Source organism: Struthio camelus, chromosome 2 (assembly GCF_040807025.1).
Source record: "Struthio camelus isolate bStrCam1 chromosome 2, bStrCam1.hap1, whole genome shotgun sequence".
NCBI classification, from domain to species: Eukaryota; Metazoa; Chordata; class Aves; order Struthioniformes; family Struthionidae; genus Struthio; species Struthio camelus.
In genome coordinates this window covers 42,026,424-42,046,760 of record NC_090943.1, presented here as the reverse complement: position 1 = coordinate 42,046,760, position 20,337 = coordinate 42,026,424, and the positions used below count along the sequence as shown (strand labels likewise).

General features: G+C 41.4%; 1 protein-coding gene and 1 long non-coding RNA gene across 13 annotated transcripts in view; one reads left to right on the top strand and one right to left on the bottom strand.

Moving 5' to 3' along the window:
* Nucleotides 1–6,731: 6,731 nt before the first annotated feature.
* On the bottom strand, nt 6,732–11,829 carry LOC104145068 (uncharacterized). 2 transcript variants are annotated; one of them, XR_011139673.1, is made up of 2 exons: nt 11,694–11,829; nt 6,732–10,707 (listed from the first exon to the last, which is right to left on the bottom strand). It is a non-coding gene; the product is annotated as an uncharacterized lncRNA (long non-coding RNA). The 2 variants fall into 2 exon arrangements; XR_011139674.1 differs by having other exon boundaries at nt 6,732–10,819; nt 11,694–11,783.
* SATB1 (SATB homeobox 1) overlaps nt 11,623–20,337 on the top strand; it is a 93,873-nt gene continuing 85,158 nt past the window's right edge. For 3 of the 11 annotated variants that reach the window (XM_068935375.1, XM_068935364.1, XM_068935361.1), the window contains exon 1: nt 11,931–12,055. Coding sequence is in view for 2 of the 11 variants with exons in the window: in XM_068935376.1 (XP_068791477.1) it covers nt 12,052–12,055 (4 nt within the window). In the remaining 9 variants the exon portion in view is untranslated. Of the gene's footprint in view, nt 12,056–14,183; nt 14,415–20,337 lie in introns of those variants that run through there. The other 8 variants (XM_068935372.1, XM_068935377.1, XM_068935376.1 and 5 more) reach the window with 7 other exon arrangements.

The window sequence follows — 20,337 nt, the reverse complement described above, 5'->3', positions numbered from 1 at the left end:
CAATCAGGAGAGTCAAACCAGTATTTTTAATGAGAACTAGATTCACCCCCATAAACAAGTTGCATGGACTCAGAGATACGTATCTTCTCATATCCAAATCATATACTTTCTATTAGCACCACAATTATTTTACTGACTTGCTAAGGGAAGACTATCTTCCTAAATATTTATTTAGCGTTGATTGATAGATTTGCTTACAAACCTCACTCTCATTCTGAGAATCTCTTCAAGACTCCCTCGTTCCCAAGTTCATTATAGCTACTTATATTATTACTGTAAATCTTTCTAATGCCTCAAATGTTTGGCTCTGAAGAACATTTTTATAATGAGGGTGGGGCAATGCAAAACTTTTCCTCCCCTAATTCATTGCTAAATTGTATTTGCAAGTTCAAATGCCAGAGCGATGAAATCACAATATTATTCATTGGATTTTGTTTGATTATTTGGTAGTCCTGTAGGGAAGGTATCTATAAAACAACATGAAAAGTAAAGCAACAGTGCTTTAGGGGTTTTCCGGAACTTCTCTTCCGCACACATCAATTTTACTGTATGACTGTCCTGAAAGATTTATGCTTTGTGTTTTGAGGGCCAGGTTTTAAATGGCTTCATAGAATAAAAATATTAACATTTAAATGTAACTTTAAAAATGTGTCTTGGACCTTTGGGTCTTCTGAAGAGGTCAAGTTCAAGACACTTATAAAAAGACCATTCCCAAAGAGACTGCTTGGGAAAGCCTATTAACATTACTGCTTTCCCTTTATTTCCCCTTTGATCATAAAATAAGGTTATGGGTGGCAAAAGCTGTAACGGTGGGAAGATCCCAAATAGGATAATATGATTTAATCTACTGAACATAAAAAAAACCTAACCACCAGCAACAATATGGTGGGGTACCAAGCAACAGCATGACTACAAAGTGCTTTGCAAAGGAGAAAAAAAGAAAAAGGCAAAAAAAAGCCCCTTACAAGTCCATAATAGGAGCAAAGTTAAAAAAAGGAAGAATTAGCATTTACATTCCACTTCTCCTTCTTTAACTAAAACTTATTTTGTCCGTATTCCAAAAAACATAACCATTATTTAAAAAGTTCCTAAATCCTGAAGAAAAATAAACAAGCTAAGCATATGGCATAAGAAATAACAAAGGACAATTACCTGCTTATGCTAGGGACATGCCTCAAAATCTCCATATTCCATAAGGAGAAAATCCAAGCCTTCCTTCTCCTATTTCTGCAGGCCTAATTGTGACAAAGACTGATTTCAGAGAAGAGAGGGAGAATACACAAGTCTGTATGAGCATGTTGGGGCTAACTTTTGCCCAAACTGTTTTCTGATTTGTTATGCATATTTCATTCTAAAGGCTGCTTTTTTTTCCTCAATTTTATTGTAGGAGGTAAAATTTAGAAAAAAATTATTATATGAACTGATTTCCATTCCTGCTAAAGCCCTTTTATACCATGAGAGTATTAAAGGTTTCCTAGTGCACAAGTTAGCTCATTGATTTCAAATGGTCCCATATAAATGAAAGCAAAATTTGGCTCTGAACACCTCCAGCAGAGAACTCTTTTATTGTCATGAATATCTTAAGTGTAATCGTTTTTCTTTTAATTAACATTCTAAAGAGAAGAGGAAGTTGGAAATCCAGATAAATCTGTTATGAGTCAATTAAGAAGCCAGGATTAGCATATGCAATCAAGATGGGAGCAGCAAGATTTCATGGAAGAGTTCATGAGGAAGCAACCAGGATGCATCATTTGCATCGCAGCCTCCTTGGTTTGTGTTGTTCTCTACCTCAGTATTGTTGACTTGAGTCACTGCATGAATATTGCCAAGCAATACTGCCAAGTAGCAAACCACGACTTCATTTTCCTCCTTGGGCCAAATCAACTTAGCTAGATATATAGGTTTAAAAAAGACCAACTGTACAAACTGTTGCAAGCAGTAGTGATCTTTTTCTTCTTTCTGCAGATAATCCTTTTTATAAAGCCTCCTTCTAGGCCCCCGCTGTATAAATATCATCAGCTGATACTGCAGACTGCCCTACTCTTTCTTGATCAGATAGATGATGTTGAATATCCCTGAGGGACTAGAAGTGGGATACTTCACACATAGGTCACCTGAGCAAGTGAAATCTTTATCTGGGGGGATGGCTAATTAGTGGAAGATATAAAAGGAGCTGATGATCTCCCTCCAGCTACTATCAGATGAGTCTCTATATTTTAAATCAATATCAAATTGAGAAGTGACTGCAGCTTTTTTCTATAGTAAAACAAATATACATGAGCTTTATGGGTTTAAACCCTGAAACCATCATGGAGCTGATTACTCTAAATTCAGTTCATCATAGAGAATCGTATGTGTCTACTACCTGTGAAGTAATATTCACTACTTTTTTACAAATAAACCAAAGGCATGAATATCCTGGGATGAAAAGCTAACATTTTCCTAACTTCACATTTCACAGAAATACGAATTAAATGCTTTTAAAATATGACACTCAACAGAAATAAAAATCATTTAATACTTTTGCCTGCTCTCGATTGTCCTGAAAAAGCAGTCCACGGAGCTGCAGAACAATGCAAATCTAGCACAGTTTCTGAAGGATAGTCACTACTGAACTCATTTCCAAAGAGTCATATGATTTTGCTTAGATCTACAGATCAAGAGAGTTTAATAAAAATTAAACAATCATTTGCAAATCTCAGGCCTCAGTTATTATGGTTCACAGGAAGCCATACACCTAAAGGTGACTGATGCAACAGTTAAAACAACCGTTTTGTAATGACTAGAACGAGAATACAGAACACGAAGAAATAACAAAAAACGCATTTCAGCCACCAAAGATAAAGCTTTGTCAGCAAAAGCTCGCATTTGCTTTGCTGCACTTTATACTCAGTAGTTAGAAGCAAGATTTGTAGAACACAGTTGAAGAAATAATGATGGAGCACAGCTTTTCCTTATTTTGTCCAAGCCTTATATTTATATCAGTTTAACACAAGATGTGATCCCTTTAAATTCAGTAAAGAAAATGAATATTACTTCACAAGTGTATTCTCCTGATTCAAAGTGTCCTGAAACAAAATACTGTCTGTTTTTTGTGTTTTTTAAAGCATGCTACATAATTGGAACAAATTCAATGAATATGAAAAATAGCATGGCCCTGACACTGCAGTAAAGACTCTGATCACTATCATAATGGCAAAGATAAGCCCTTATTTTAGGAAGGAAACTTCAAAGTACTAAACGAAACACATCTACTGGACCTCTGCTCTCTTAATGAATCCTGCTCCCTTACACTTCTCTACATCATAGTCAACATAAAAGCAAAGACAACTAAGGAGCCCCGCACATCAAAATGGTCTATATGGACATTTTTAGTGGGCGTAAACACATGGCAGCATATCAATGCATATGAACAAATTAGGGAGAAGGGTGTGTTTCAGAAGCTTTTCAATGTGTGCACACTATTAAACTCTGTCTAAGGTCTGCTTGGAGAAAGTAACAATTATATTTCTTATTAAAGAATCTGCAATTACAGCCCTCTGCACTTCCTGCTTCCTTCAACAACGAAGACCTGTCTACACTGCAGATTATAAAGTCCTGTGCTGTTTCACTAGGTCACCAGACTAAACAGGCCAATCCACTTTCATGGCAACTTATTCCTGATTTTTTCTTCTGGATCAACTTCTTTTGTAATAAGACCAGGTCTAGCATTGATCCTACAGCTGAATTAGCCCCTGTAAAATTCAAATTAATTAGAACAATGTTTAAATGTACGCACCAAAAACTCTTCTGTGAGAGACCTAACTTCTTACATTAATGTCTGTTATCTTTAAAATCTTCTTCAGATACTGAAAAAAATGAGCTTCAGACTTCCCGCTTTTCCACAAAAGTTACCACAGTCATAGTTGCTGCAAACACTTTATGTACTAAACTATTATTTTAGTTCCTTGTTTTTTATGGCATTTGTCGGTCATCAGAAAAACCAGAAAGGCTACAGTTCAGATTTCTCAGGATCATAAACAGTTTGATTAAGTTACAGATGTTAATTAAGACCCAAATCTGTATCTTCATGTATAGCCAGAATAACCAGCTCGTTAGCTAGGGAAAGCCTATGACATTCAGAATATTCCATATTGCAGGATGCAGATTACAAGTGGGAGGGTTCCAGAGCAACTTTTGTAACCTCCTCTTCTGTTGTATCATGCAGGTTTGGGGAAGGAAACATGCATTGGACAGACCGTCTGAACTGCGCCCCTACATCCCGCGGGTGGCAAAAGCAGTCAATGACGCTGTGGCAGGGCACATCTGAAAACCAGGTAGTGGTTATGCTGTTAATATTTTTGGAGGAACGTGCTGCCTCCTGTTTTTGGAAGTTTGCAAGTGAATAAAATAAAATTATTTTTAAAGGAGAAATGACCACTGCAAATTTGAATTTCACAATGCTTTCCTAACACAGGCAAACATTTCAGTGTGTATATTTGTTGTAATTTGATTAAATTTCATAAAAACGTAATTCTAACCATGTGTCCCACAAGACTCAAGCCAAAACGAGTGTCTAGCCATGTCAGCCAGACAGCTTCTAATGGTGAACACTTATAGTGAGAATTTTTGTTACAAATAATGTGCAATTCAACAGTTTTCTATGCTGTCCTTTGTGATACAAAATCATCTATAAAAATGGACCAGAAACTCTACTGAGAGAGCAGTTACTGGTGGATAGTAAGTACCATGCTTAATAGAAAACTAACTGCTATGAATAAATAGATACTGATTCATATGGTTTGTAGCCTGATCCAGTAAAGGGTTCTGGCTCCAAAACCTTTAGCACTCCAATATCTAATATTTAGGCCCATGGCCTGCCAGGAGGAATCCCGAATTATATTTTAAATGCTTGACTTTCTCATTATGTGCATGGAGAAAGATTTAGGCAGTTTAGAGGAGAGCTGGCACGCTGTGCCTTGACCAGGTCAGCTTCCTCAATACGCAGCTGACTAATTAACAGGGAAGAAACTTTGAGGTTTGTCCCACATCTAAAATCCTGCCTCCCTCTAAAACTAGGGCTCTACCTGAGGGATACCTCTAGAAACAGGGCTCTACCCAGGGCTGTTTGAGAGGCCTCCATCCACTCACTATCTACACCCTGATTCTTTCTATGAAAATAGGTTCCTGTGATCTTTCCTTCAAAACTTATGTTTTATTAAAACATAGCTAGGAGAGAAGCTGGCTTCCCATCTCCCTCCATATAGCAACGCAGCAATTAGAGCACTCAGAGTCATGGGATTCTTCTCTCCTGCCCTGAAAGGCCCCAATTCACAACTCCTCTCACCCAGGGGAGGACTCTGACCTGATGGTCAGAGCTGATGGTTATTTTAGAAAAGGCAGTCTCGACCCTTCTGCTGAAACAATGCCCTGGAGCACAAACAAATTCAAGATGCCTTAGATCACAATCTAATGTTCAGGTTATTCCCAGGGTTAGGGCACAGATTGCGTTTTCTTGAGACTGTTTCTCTCTTCCTTATGTTAAATAGTTGTGGAATATGCACAACCCCCCTCCACCTTCACCCCTACCCCCACCCCCACCCTAAAAATAAAGACCTGGGAGTAATATCTTCGTTGTCACTGTGTTTTAACATAAAGTACTAGACACTGCTGCATTTTGTCAAGAACCCAGTCCTGCCAGAGAGTCTGCGGCGCGCTCCAGGAGCGGCCGGCAGCTGAAGCTGCCGCGGGAATTTCGGTGGAAGAATGCCTTGTTTCTGGATTCCACAGAGCTGTCGGCATGAACATGCCTGAGAGGGAATCTGGGATTCTCAGGTGGAAAAGGAACTAACTCCAAGGCATGAATCATGAGACAAACGTAGTGCTTTGAGGTGTAGGCAACTACTTAACAGAGGTTTTCTGACTAACACCTGTTCATTTACATGCTTAAATTCCACCCAAGTCCCACATTTCACACCATCTCTACCCTCTTATTGACTGAACCATATGTATCGATAGACATCTTTGTGGTCGCCAAGGCATCTTTTTATTTACGAGAAACAACAGCAGTTGCCGAGGACACTTAACATTGAAAGCACTGAGTTGTTACTTTCATGGCATAATCCTTGCCGTAGCTCAGCTGACACTGATTATTCAAGACACAGTGTACCTTCCGTTGGGAATCATATTGTAAGGCTTAGGGCCTTACACTGAAACTGCCCTGTCGGTGCACAAACCCCCACAGGAAGAATGGTATTAAATCCTATTTTCACTTCAAAATATTCCTGAAGTGAAAATATATTTTTGCAGAAGTAATATGCCTATTTTGACATTGTGACTAATGTCTTCCTCTGCATGACAAAAAACATTAGAGGAAGGCCTTACTAACTACATGTGGTAAACTCCATACCAAAGACACATTGCTTTAAAACTTCTTTATTCTGGGCATGGTCTATTTAGGCCTTCATAAAAACTCCGAATTTCTAATAACAAGGTGTACTTGTGTCTCTAAATAGCTCAGTGGTGAGATGTTTATATTACCATCTAGCACAGGAAAAACCCTTCTGCTGGACTTGTCAGGAATGCAAAAAAAAGGATGATTTTCTAGTATTTCTTCTTGTTTCATAAGCCTAGTTACTAAGATCTAGTGGCACACCTTGTAACCTCTAGTTAGGTATTCAGAATAGCAACATGTGTATAAGTTAAATATAACCTGTGAAATATATGCCATATTTGATAAAAAATGCATGCAGTCAGAATCATATGATGATTTAATTTGCATAGATGTAAAATCTGAATTTATTATACATAACCTGTATTTGTAAAAGTAGAGACAGTCACCTGGTTTCTCCTCACTGGTTTAATCTAACAGTCACTCATTAGAGGCAACAGAACTTTAAAAAGCAGCCAAGACAAACCAGACACCAAAGGGGAAGAGCAGAGAAGGGCAGATAATGTACAGGAAAAGTGGTTACACAAATACAAATATTAACACAACTCCTTCAGTCCCTTCCAAAATGAAAGTTTCAGATTGTCAGAAGGCTGAGAGGGCAATCAGGCAAAACAGAAGCACGTTTGATGTCACTCATGCATCTGTAACAAGTTCATTCTCTCTTCTGTAAAGCAGAAGTTTTACGAAGGTATCTACAGGATGCAGTTTACTTATTTAGGTAATAAGATCTTCTGTAGGAAGATGTGGAGCATCTCTAGTAGTTATCACCTCAGAGAGAAGCTGAATGGACTGAGGTCCTGGGCCTGAAAACATGAACACTCAGTGAAGGAGTGGAGGAAAATCAAGTCAGTCTGGAAAAGGTCAGATGAATTTGCTATTATCCATATGATTCCCCTTTCAGTGAATGAATTTTCAGGAAAGACATTCAGATAGTGAGGTAGCTTAGACCTAAGCAGAGGAGGACAATGCTAACCAACATGTTCAGAAAGATAGTCAAGTGACTACAGAGACGCAGTGAAAGTTGCAGCCATGTTCAGAAAAAGTCATTTGAGTCTCTTCCACTGAGCCACCATCGAGATCAAAAATCAAATAAGGTTTTGAAAAAGCTTATCACGGTTACTTGATATACAATACACACATAGGGCCACTCCTGTGTGGTTGTGTTGTTCACTGCCATTTTCATCTACAACAGATAACACTAATAACATTTGGAGCGTAGTTACTTAAACCAGGCCTTAACATTTCATTAAGCTGCTGAGACAGCTATGGGCAGACCTTGTCATAGCGAGCAGGCTTTTTGCTTTGTTTCAGAAGTACTAACATATGAACAGATTACAGAAATTAGGCAGTTGTTTTCCTATGTCAGAGGAGAAAAGGCTCAAATGTTATTTTCAGTTTCTGGCGTGCTTAGCTTAAAGTAAATCATAAAGAAAGCAAGGAATCATAAGAAGTGGTAGGTAGCGCATACTGTTTTTCACTACTGTAGCATTAGCAATATACTAGGAGCTGAAAATAAGCCATACTTGATTAGGTACATATACTTGGGAATGATATCAGTATCTGAGCATTACTGAGAGTTTTTGTCATTGAGAGATGTGTGGTTTGTGTAAGACAGATCAGAGTTACAGGTCTGTTGAATATCTGTAATGACAGGCAGAAAATGGCCTTCTCTATCAACCAACATAACTCTCAAGTATGCACACAATAATGAAGTATTTCTTCTTAATATTGATCATTCCATTTCAAGCACCAAGTAACATCAGATAAAGAAAATATACATGTATTTATTTGTTTGCAGGATCTATGTGGATGCTCTTAACCCCACTCTACTCCCTGCTCTGCTCCCCTCCCCACCCCTCTCTGCTCAGGTGTAAGCATAAAGATATATGCATATCTGAAAGAATCAGAAAGCATCTGTGATATTTCACAGAGGATCCGATAGCTCTTCTTAAGTAAAAGTGTATCTCCAAGTCACTAGGTCACAGTAGCACTCAAGAAGAGGCACCTCAGGAAGGGCCTCCGACATAGCTACAGTTGGCAGATTCACCACTTTCACTATTCCGCCTGGAAGGGAAAGATTTGGACATAAATATTTTCAGTTCTTGTGGTCTTTAGGTTATGTCAGTAGCCCTTATCAGTAAGATAAGTCATCAATAAGACAGTCTTTGGATAAATGCACTTTTACACATCTTTCAAAGTCCCTAAAACTCAGGGACATCACGTGGATTTCTGATGTTCCTTGGCAGGCTCTGAATCCACAAATTAATGAGTGGATTATTGTGATTCATATGCCACTTTCATTTTTGGCAGGTAACACTAGTGGTATTGGAGGATGATTACTTGAATGAGATCTGCACCCACTTTCCTCAAATCAGCACTCTGAAAAAACTCAGTGATAAAATGTAGCTGTCAGCATAAATACATGCATAAATACAATATATGAACACATATTCTGTAGAGAGTTTTGGCTGTACAGTTCCAGACTTCAGGGATGAGCAGATGCGTACGACTTTCTACAGTTCTTGTAGAAGGCTGGGCAAGCAAACATCTGTGGTGGACATTGAGGAAGAGGAAATTTCAACGTGTCAGTAATAGGAAAGTTACATTGTACACCTGCTTTTTTAGGCATGCCATCTGTGCTCAGTCATACCATAATATAGCTTTGATGGCATGCCACAACTAAAGGGCAGGCAGTATACTTGCTTCATTGACATGAATGACAACTTTATAAAACACACTGCTTAATGATATAAATCATAACTTTCAAACACAATATATAGTTATCCTGAATGTTTTCCAATGTTTAGACCTATGCTAATTATTTTCATACTGAAAGCACTGTCGAAGCATTAGAGTGAAAACCAGTGCACACTAGGTAAGCAATAGCACCTTATCTATACTAATACTGAACTTCACAGTATATTTTGTTGGCCTGTAATTACCCCATGACATCCAGTGAATATTGTTTACCATCACCTAATAATAAGCAATTCTGATTCCATTACTGCACACAATCTCATATTAAGTTTCTTCTTTCCAAAGTAAACTGCCTGTGAAGTTCAAAGGTATCACTACGTTTTCTAAAAATCTGGATAAATATTTTATGTAGAAAAGGAAATGTGACCTCAAAAATTTGTATTTTCATTAATACATAAAATCATTGGGGAAAAAAAAGGTTTATATTAGAATTCTTTCTTAAAGAGGCATTTTCCGTAGTGTACTTTGGCGTCTTTAAGTGGTAGCATGATCTAAATCCATAATTCAGTTCCAGTCCTGGATCTACTCTTCAATCCATGTGTGGCCTCAGTCAAAATGTATTAAATTTTCCTGTTTCAGTTTCCCTGACTCTAAAGTGGGAATAACATGACTAACCCAAATAGCTTAGTTGCAATTTATAAGATTGAATAACTTGATGATTGGATTTCTGAGACATGAAACATGATTACTATTAGGATTCAATGACCAACCAGGCAGAAGAGTGTGATACAAATACAGGAGATGGGTCTTTGACTACAGAAAACGTGACAACCAGTCAGTCAGTGAGGAGGAAGCTCTAAGGAATGGTTAGCTGTACTTGTAAAAGTGTGAAAGTTCCCATTGCACTTTCTTTTTAGCATCCCATACTACCTAAAGATCGTAAAAAGCTAAGCCCTCTCCAAGAAATGAACAGGTCCAAAACACTACATGCAAAGAAATTTTTATCTGCGTAACAGAGCTAGGTATTGTTTTCTAGTGGAAATGTCAGAATTGATTAAAGGCTTGGCATTTCTATTTAAAATCAGCCAGTGCATGATACATTTTAAAGGGAGAAAAATATAGAGGCCAAATAACATGGAGATAACAGGCTAAATTAACTTCTACTGCTGCTGCAGTAACTTGGTAGCCAATGTATTGGGGCCAAATTTATAAATGGGAGTGCCTCATAATAACTATGAGAAAGTATTCTTCCTGCCAGCAAAGTCAATATTATTAATTGTTATTACCATTATTAACCTTTGGGCTTGTGTATCCTCCGTGGATTAATGATTATTCAATAACTGTGTTACAAGGCTGCACTTTCTAATACCAATTAATAGAAGAGCATACCACTGGTTTACTAGGAAAAGTGTTGACGTATCAACTTCACAGTGTCAGTCTTGTTTGTAAGACATGTAAAGGTGCCTACATGAATTGCATTTGTCAATTCCCAGAGCTGAAAGATGAAATCTGCCACAAAGTCAAAATAAATAAAAAAGGAGATCGGGCTGACATCCAGGGTCCCCTCTCTTCTCAGGCTCCTAGGGAATAAGAAACAGCCTCAGCTTTCAGGGAAACCTGCCCTCACTGCCAGGTTCACTCTCCAGGAACTCCACTTCCAAACTGTGCATCAGCGAAGAAGGGAAGGAAGGTCTTAAAAACAAAAGAACAGAGGAAAAAGTCCCTCCCCAAGGAGAAATTAAACGGAAAAAAAAAAAAGAGAATTCCGAAACAGCGGTACTGTGGAGCACGTCGTGCCAGGTGAAACATCAGGCGAGGGAACCGCGGGTGAAGCGCGGCGGCACCCGGCCCCGCTGCCGCTGCCGGCCCCGACGGCGCGGCCCCGCTGCCGCCCGGCTCGGGCGGGTCGCCACCACCGCGGCGCGGCCCCTCCGCAGGCTGCCGGCCCTCGCCCCGCAGCCCCCCGCCGCCTGCGCGGCCGCGGAGCTGCGCGCCGTCAGAGCCGGTCCTGCGCCGCCGCCGCTCGCCGCAGCAGCGCGGTGCCATCCCGGCCCGAAACGGCCCCGCCGGCGCGGCCTTCCCGCGGGGGCAGCCGCGGGCGGGAATGAAGCAGCGGAGGGAGGAAGGAGGGAAGGGAAAGCGGTGGGGCCGCGGTGCTCCGCGGGGGGCTCCGACCTTTCTCGCTGCTCTGTGTGTGTGTGTGTGTGTGTGTGTGTGTGTCCTACCTGGCTCCCTGCGCGGCGGAGGGGGCGGCGGGGACACACACACACACACACACCCCCCACCTCTCGCACTCCCACCGAGTCAGCGAGCAGAGAGGAGGAGGCACCACACACACACACACAAAAACGCGGCTCGCCCCCCACTCCGCTGCCGCGCAGGGCGGCGCGCAGCCCCCCCCCCCCGCCCCAACCCAGGCTCCCCGCGCCCGCGCTGCCCCGACGGCACCGCCGCCCCCTCCCCCGGGGGCACCGCACCCCGCCCGAGGGCGCCGTGCGCGGCGGCCGGGAGGGGAGCGCGCACACACGCACACGCGCGCGCAGGCAGAGCTGCCCCACGCCGGTACCTGCTGCCCTGGTGTTTTCCGTCCGGGCTCCTCCTCGCTCAGGCAGCTCGGGAGGGGAGCCGAGCGGGCAGGCGCGCGTGTGCGTGCGCGCGTGTGCGTGTGCGTGTGTGTGCGTGTGTGTGTGTGTGTGTGCGCGAGAGAGAGACACAGAGAGAGACACAGAGAGAGAGAGAGAGAGAGAGAGAGAGAGAGAGAGAGAGAGACTCTCCCCCTTCCCCCCTCCCCCTCCTCCTCCTCGCTCTCCTTCCTTTAAACGCCCACTCCCGATGGGTGAACAGACAACTTGAACTTCAGTGCAATTAACTTCGCCGGCGCCTCGGAAGCCGGAGGTGTCGCCGGCCTCGCCCGCCGCGCTCCCATGCGTGAGTCGCTCCCCGCTCCTCGGCCTCTCTGGGGGGAGGGAGGGAAGGAGGTGGGGGGGGAATGGGGGGGGGCAGACGGGGCAGCGCAGCGCGGGGGGCACAAGCCGCGGAGGCGGGCGCGGGCGCGCAGGGCCGGCGCCGGCAGCGCGGGGGACGGCGGGGAGGCTCCGCGACGGGGCGCCGCTGCCCGCCCGCCGCCCGGCCGCGCACCTGCCGCCGCCGCCCCGCGGGGGCGAGAGGGAGGACAAAAAAAAAAAAAAAACCACGAGCCGTCCGAAAAGTTTGGCAAACTTCTCGCGCGGCCCCGCGCGCCTCCCCGACGCGGGGCACCGCGGCCGGCGGCGCCCGGGAGAGCGCGGGGCGAGGAAGGCGGGAGGGGGGGAGGGAGCCGTCGTGGGCCGCGGGCGCGGCGAGGCCGCCGGGCGCCAGCGCGGAGCTGCGCGCTCCCCCGCGGCGCGGCGCGGTGCGGTGCGGAGGTGCGGGGGGCCGCAGCAGCCCCAGCGCCTCCCCCACAACCCCGTCCGTGCTCCGCGCTTTTATTCTGATTTTTTCCGCTCCGCCGGCAAAACCGCCGCCCGAGGTTGTGCCCCCGTCGCCGTCCTTTTGCCGGCGTCTCCGGCCGCTGCCCGGGCGGAGCGCTCCTGACAGGCGGCACCTGCCCGGTTTTAAGTTTTCCTTTGCCAGGCTCCAGGCTTCGCTGCCTGCTGGAGAAACTTCGCTAAAACGCAAGTTCGCTGAAACACTTCGCACCAGCTCCTAAGCTGAAATGCGTTTAAAATGACGAAAGCTCGCCATCGGTTTTTGTTCGCTCCAACGGAGTGCGGTGCTTCCGTGAAAATAACTCACAAATTCAGATTCACAGACTCTAAGGCGTATGATCTAGCAGGACCCTTTCCTTGCAGTCCCTGCTTCTTGGGTGTGAGTTAGCAGCCGTCCCTTATTTCTACTTTATATTATTTTGGTATAGTACATTCATATATTTGTCTGCTGTAGTCTGCTGGCAAACATTAGCATTCAAGCTTACATTTTTGACAAATGTGCAGACAGGAATAGCATGAATAGGCATCTTAAATATTAACAACCTAAGCATCTGTTGTGAAACAAATTTAATATATTTACTCTGTTTTTCTCACATTGTTAGAAAAGGTTACAATAAGTGTAAAATTTCAACTTTAGTTAGCACAAGGAATGCTTGGATATTTCACTATCTCTTCAAGCATTTAACACACTCACTAGATAGAAATGTGTCAAATCAGGCGCACTATTCAAAAAACAACTTGCAACAGTAAGCATAGAGTGTAAAGGCATGAATGTAGGATGTTCTCTGTAATTTGTATCATCTCATTACTCTGCAGCACTGTTTGTAGAATTTTAGAGTGCTCTTTTCAATCCCGTGTTCCTATATGCTTTTTAATACATTTACGCATACGCTCATTTTCCATTTCATTTTCCATTTCAGATTGTTGTTGGTATTACCTTGCTTTTCAAGTCGAAGTAATGATTTGTGCAGAAATGTGTAATCACGTAGAGTAGGTAACAAAAAGAGCAAGCAGAAGAGGTAACGTGTGCAAGTGTAAGTGTGCATCTGAACAGATAGCACACACACATTATAAGGCAATAGAAGAAAAATTAAAATCGTTGGTTAATATGCTATATATGCCCACTCTTGAATACAAACAGCTAGTGGAAAAGAAACAACTGGCTCCAAGGAATTCCTCCTTCCCTGGAATAAGACTATTCTGAGTAGAACAAGAACAAGAGTAAAGTTTCCAAAAAGCCTGTAGAGTTATTTCAGGAATCAGTGCATTCCTTCTCTTTTTCCCACAAGTTCAAATATGTAATAAATAAGTCCTTTGTATGCAAAAGAGTTTACTGGAACAAAAAATATTTAAATGGAATGCTTTTTGTGCGTACACTTTAAAAAAGTAGCAGTTTCCTTTTTAGACTCTTTCTTGTTGATGCTTTAAATAGGAAAGTAACTATCACAGTTTCTGTTTCTGGACTCCTGTTATTTTAGCGATATGCATAAATCCTAACCTGCTCCGTACCCCTGAGAAAGCTATAAAGCAGATAAAAGTCGGTCTGTGGCTCACTAATGGCACATGCTGTTTTGCGCGAGAGAGAAACAGAGAGGATCTATCTCAGCAGCCCAAATCTGCATTTGAGGAGGGTCCCATTGGGCTCTGCAGCGTAGGCCCCAGAGGTCAGCCGGGCGGCACCTGCCTTGATTGCTGCAGCTCTTTTGGGACTCCCAAATGGTGCCATCCGCTGCCCCGTAAGCATCCGACGGGTGCCCGAACGCCAAATCCTCCGGGGAACGTGGGCACACTCACCCCTTCGTCGCAACAGCATCTGGAGGGTAGGAAAGTCTTGAACGCGCACCAACTTACGCTGCATTTCTGGTTTTGGGTGGAGAGGGGTTTAGAAGCGTGCGACTGCAGTTTAGAAAATGAAGCTGGGGTATTTTGGCGTTCTTGAAAAAACAAATGTTTTAACAATCAAATATTGTGTCAGCTACTCAATTTTTAGAAGTACTTCTATTGTCACCTGTTTTTTAATCTGAGTGTCATAGATAAATTTGAAGTCCTTCTTAAGGTTTCCAGCTGTATTTGGAGAAAAAGCCAAGCAGATTCCTCTATTTATTAACAAAATAGATTGCAGTATATTGAAAAAATGTCATTAAAAGCAGATTTATGAATTTAAAATGGAGGAAATATGATTTTTGAAAAGTTTTAGTCATATTTCTAAGATCTACGCTATTTTAACATAGATTCTACTGAAGGATTTTATTGCCTTCCTGTACATAACTGCCATTGCTCTCTCTAGATATATTTAATATATATCCAATGAAGGCACAAACTTTCATTCTACAACAGTTTAAACACATCTGGAACATTTTACTTTCTTATAATTTATGTTAATAGATGTAGAGTGTATATACAATCTTCTCAGAAATCATTGCTTTTTCCAAAGGGGAATTTTTTTACTTTCAGTCAGGGAATATATTTATAAGAACAGAGTAACTCAAAGTATAGGCAATTCTATATGTCATTTTATTTTCTGTTATATTAGGTTGATTATATAAAGCTTTCATTTAGAGCAATGGGATGATGAAATTACAGAGGAGTGATTGGCTTTTATTTTTTCAAATGGTTCAAGCTGAGGGCTGCAAAAATGAATGTTTTTGGTAAAGTCCTTTGCGTATGTAACATTTTTCATAGAATTTTGACAAATTAATTTAATAGAAAAGCCACAAATCTCTTAGCCTGGGAGGATATATTTCCAGGTAAAATGGAAGTTCTGCTTTTGCCATTATAGGCATCAGGCTTCAGTAGTCTGCTCCTCTTGTGGAATGAACACTTTCTACTTAAAGCTATCATGCACCTACTGTTTATTTACGCTGCATTAAACTGACAGCACAGCAATCAGAGGAAAAATATGACTTACTTTCCTGAAGTAAACACCGGTTTATAGGTTAGTGCATGTATTTATATTCCTGTCACCACTAAATAATGGCTGTCTCCATTTTAATATCTACCTGTGGTGTTATCCAGGGCAGCTGAGTCTTCCTTGTGTAAAAGGGGAAAGGGGGCGGGGGGTAAAAGAAAAAGGAGGAAAAAGAAGAGAAAGTTTTGTTGTCATTCCATTCCAAGAGGAACTTTAAAGAAAAAGGATTCTGTATTCCTTTATGTGGCATGCAGAAGCCAGTTTTAAAGATACAGTATTCAGTTTCACTTGGTGTGTTTCAATTGCACTTCAAATAGGGAAAACAGAATTCCTTAACAGTATTTGTCTATCCGAGTCACTGAAATTGTATATTCAGGCAACGGCAGATTAAGGGCAGAAGCATTTTATTAATAACTGAAAGCACATATGTGTGTGTGATGAAAAATGTTCTGCAAATCTGTCACTATGCAATCAAGTGCATTTTTTAAACTTTAGTTGTCACAAAGTTGCTACTGATTCTAAAAAAAAAAAGTAAAACAGTTTGACGGTTAAAGAGTCACTTACAGTTCTTATTGCTTGTTATACTAAAATTTTGCAACTTTATAAAGTCCACGTCAGAAAACCCCATTGATGTTGCTTTTTATCTTGGACTAATGAGTCCAAGTAGCTGGCTGCTAACCTGCAGATAACCTTAGTGCGAATAGCTCACAGTTTGCAAAAGCATCCCTAAATTCTTTGCCAGCGGATTCCATTAATAATCTTTACCTGAGAGGTCCATTTTGTGCTAAGATTCTGAAATTATGATATTTAAATTAGCTTATGCATTAAGTTAACTCGTATGTCAGTTCCCATGTGAGTGGTACCTGTATCGTGAACTCTCTGCAGCGCCTGACCACAACTTGTAACTGTTACTTCAGAAAGGATATACTATAATGGTTCCTTCGAAAAAGTAGGTGTTTTCTGACATTTGCCATCCTGTGGCATCTCAGTTTACCACAGTTGTCACCAACACTTTGTTACCTAATTGGCATCCGTTTGTTGCTTTGCAGTTGTTGACTTTCTAATGGTTTCTGCACTGTGATGTTCTCAATAAGTATAAACCTTGATAGAGACTAATTTTAAAGCGACGTTACGGTACTGACCCTGTTTATATGCTCTGATCTGGTCCTTAGGTCCTGTGTTGGTTGTAATCTACTCTCAATCTGTGTAATCTAGGATAGTGTTGTTGTAATAGCAGAGCAGTGGCAGAGTACTGTAGCAGAGCATAGTAACAAGCTTGCTAGGCCTGACTTTCCTCTCCTGCACGCTGGTGAAAGTCAAGAGTATCACTGCGGAGATTCATAGACCTTTGCTTTTATAATTCTAGCAGGGGATCGCTGTTAGGTGTTTGTATGGGACAAGTGGCGCGCTAACACTCCTTGCTTAGCACATATGCCACGGTTGCCTTTTTGCTATTTATTACGAATGCACATACACAGCGATCTCTTCTGATATCCATTTTCCTTCCAGACTGTATGTATGTGTGCATGCTACGATTAGGATAAGCTGTAAGAGTGCGTCTTTTCATCAGCGCGTAGGCCAGCTTACAGGTATGTTGTTCTAGAGCATCGCTGGTAACTCTTCTCCACGGCTATGGCTTCATGAGAGTGAGCTCTTGCCATCCGACAATTTTCTTTCACGAAGGGCAGTTTAGATAGGCAGGAGAGGCTGGCAGACCCTCGGTCACCCAAACGGCACCTTTTAGCAAAACATCAGGATGGGCCACGTCTATCAGCTGCACTGGCCTTGCATAACTCCCAGCTTCTATCTGCTCTCTCTCTTTCCCTTGGCACATTAGGATATGAGGTGACCTGAGGAGATGAAGGAGGGCTTTAAAGCTAGAGCACATCTCCTCTTCCCAGGATCCTGCTCTGGCAGGATTTATTTGGCCAGCAGCAATCATTTGTGTGTCGTTCCACTTGCTGCTCCCTGCAAGGAGTGGTGATGCACTCAACGGGGGGACGCTACCTGGAGGACCATCGCTTAATCGTCCCCGGTATCTGCAGTCCTCGGGCCTGGTCTCAGTGCCGACACTGACAAAACGTGTCCTCTTTGGTAAATCACTGATTGTGCCGTTGCTGCAGTTCTCAGTTCCAGAAGCCTGAAGCGGCACTCGCAATTTCGCGTGAAAGACGAGGAAGCTGCTACACAGAGTATCTCTGTAAATGTGGCTTTAATATGCCTCTGCTCTATTTACCCACCTATAAAATTGCTAAAATACAGATTTCATGGAGCACTGTAGGATTAATTAGTTCTTTATGTTTATAAATCAGTCTTAGGATGGAAAACATTGTACAGCACTAGAGCAAAGAACTGTTACTCTGAACTGAAACCCGCAAGTGAAGGTACTGCAGAAGTATTTCCTTTTCAGTAACAGTACTTAGAATATGTCTATTTGCAACAGACAGGTAATTAAAAACAGAAAGCATAAAGATTTTAAATATCAAACACATCTTGTGTTCCCAATTCTTATATATTAAATAAAAGAGAGAAAGAGCGTGAGAGAGCGAGAGCATATGCACACACAACAACTCACAGACAGAAAAAAACAAGCAAAAAATAATGTGAAGATAAATTTCAGAGTGGATTTTAAAATGTTCACAATCAAAGATTAAATTACTATTTTTGTGGAGAGCTATACTTAAAGATTTTAAATCATTAGTGTTTTTCATCATGGGTGGGCTTCCTTGATAAATATAAAAAGTCTCAAGAATAATTAAAGTCATCTTAAAACTTAAAAAATGAAAGTTTTAGCTTCTAAGGATTCATTGTAATGTAATAATACTGTATGCTTCTTAGTGTTCGCTCTGCACTAGACATTTAATTACAGTCTTTGTGAGACAGGTTATCTGTATAGTAACCAGTGCATAAAAAGAATGATATATACTTTTACATGCAAGCTCTTGCTTGCCAGCTTTCTTTTTAAGATTATAGATTAAGATCTCCAATCCAGAATGTTCATGTCTTCAATCAAAACAACTTAATTTTTCACATTTTTCAGGAGGAATGGAGCATTTCTTGTAATAATATCTCTTTTGCAGTTTTCTTTTTACAATAATACTTGATCTCTGTTTATCAGGGCTTTTTCTGTGCAAGGGCCCAGGCTCAGTATTTCTTTGCTTGTTCGAAGGCTAGATTTAGCACAAAAAATGAAAAATCATGTTTAGGTTGTATATTAAAAAGTAAGATTTAAAAAAAAAATCTAATAGTAGTTTCATAGGTTTTTTTTGTCACATGTACACCTTGATGTTTAGAGGAAAATTGGAACTTGTGTTTCCCACGTCTGATGTTGAATAGTGTCTGAAATGCGTTATGGATAATATTCGTCTATGTAATTAGTGACTTGGTCTACGCATTGCTGTGGGAAAGTGAGTTTGCAAGGAAGATCAGGTACATAAAATCAGAGTTTTCCTTTTGATGCCTTTGCAGATTCCAATAATCAGGCAGATTCTGCAAGGTGCTCCAAGTACTGAACTCCCCATAGTTGCCCGTGGTTTGCACGGAGGTCACCTGCAGGACTGGGCAAAGTGGGAACTGTGGCTAAACATTGTAGAGCAAAGCTTTCCAATGGACCGTAGGTACGTCCTCTTCAGGGCTTGGGTTTTTGCTTCTTAAGTAGCAGTACTGTGTAGGAATGCCACAGTGTTGGTGTTGGGCCCTTAATTTCAGTAGTCTTAGTAAGAAGATCTCATAGTAAAATCAATCAATCAAAATCAATCTCTGTCCCATCGATTGTATCTTACTGACTTTCTTTTTTTTTTCTTTGTTTTTACTTGACTTACTGAATACCAAAATCCTTTTGGCCATTCTTAAAGAATTTTGTAATAATCTTTTTAATATAAAGGATGTAATAATTTCATAATAACATTTTTATATTTCAAACTTGAGATTCCACTACTTACTTTATTTGGATTGCACGTCCTCTGAGAAACTGGCTTCTGCATTCTCACTTAACATGACAATTAGAGTACTCATAGGTGTCGTTCTTAATTTCTAAGCATTCTAAAAGAATTTTCTAAGTACAGTGCAAGAAAATTAAACCGATAGAATTTGTTTATTTGTGTGGCATGAAGAAAGGTATGCCTTAAGAAGCATTATCCTGCTTGAGACATTGCATTTCTAAGCAGTATTTCATATAGGTTCTGTCTCTTTAAAAATGCAGTCTCCTCTATTTGCCCTATTAATTGTTGATATGTTGCCATCCACGAGACAAAAATTAGAGCTGTAATTAAATAATCATGTGATGCTCCTTAGTGCCAGTGAGAGCAAACTCATTTTTCCAGGCCCTGATGGTCACTGATTATTGTATTACTACTGGCTTGCTTTATTTTTTTTTAATGGCTCTATATTGCCGGGTTACCTAACCACTGCCCTTCTTTTCAAAATTAAAGGAATTGAAGAACGTTAAGTCACTTAATTGGCTAGTGGTCTACGGGGACATAAAGTAGTCATACCTCCTCTGCTTTTTGGTCACTCAATTGGTTCTACTGGGAGAACTACATCAGTGGTGTGGTTGCGTGCCATTTAATTTACACTGGTGTTTTGGCTGGGATGGATGCGTATAGGGAATGCCAGGAGAATTACAAAAGGAGCAGGGTATTAAAATTCAGAAATGATTAAAATTGAAATAAAAGGATGCTGCTTCTTTGCCAGTACTCTGGCAGTCATAATGACACATAGAGATTAGTTTCCACCTTCATCTTTTCCTTCTTTCTCATTTCCTCTTGTTTATTGTTGACACATTTTCCTTATGTCTCTGCTTCTCAGTGCTTTTTTTCACTGTTACATATTCCTAC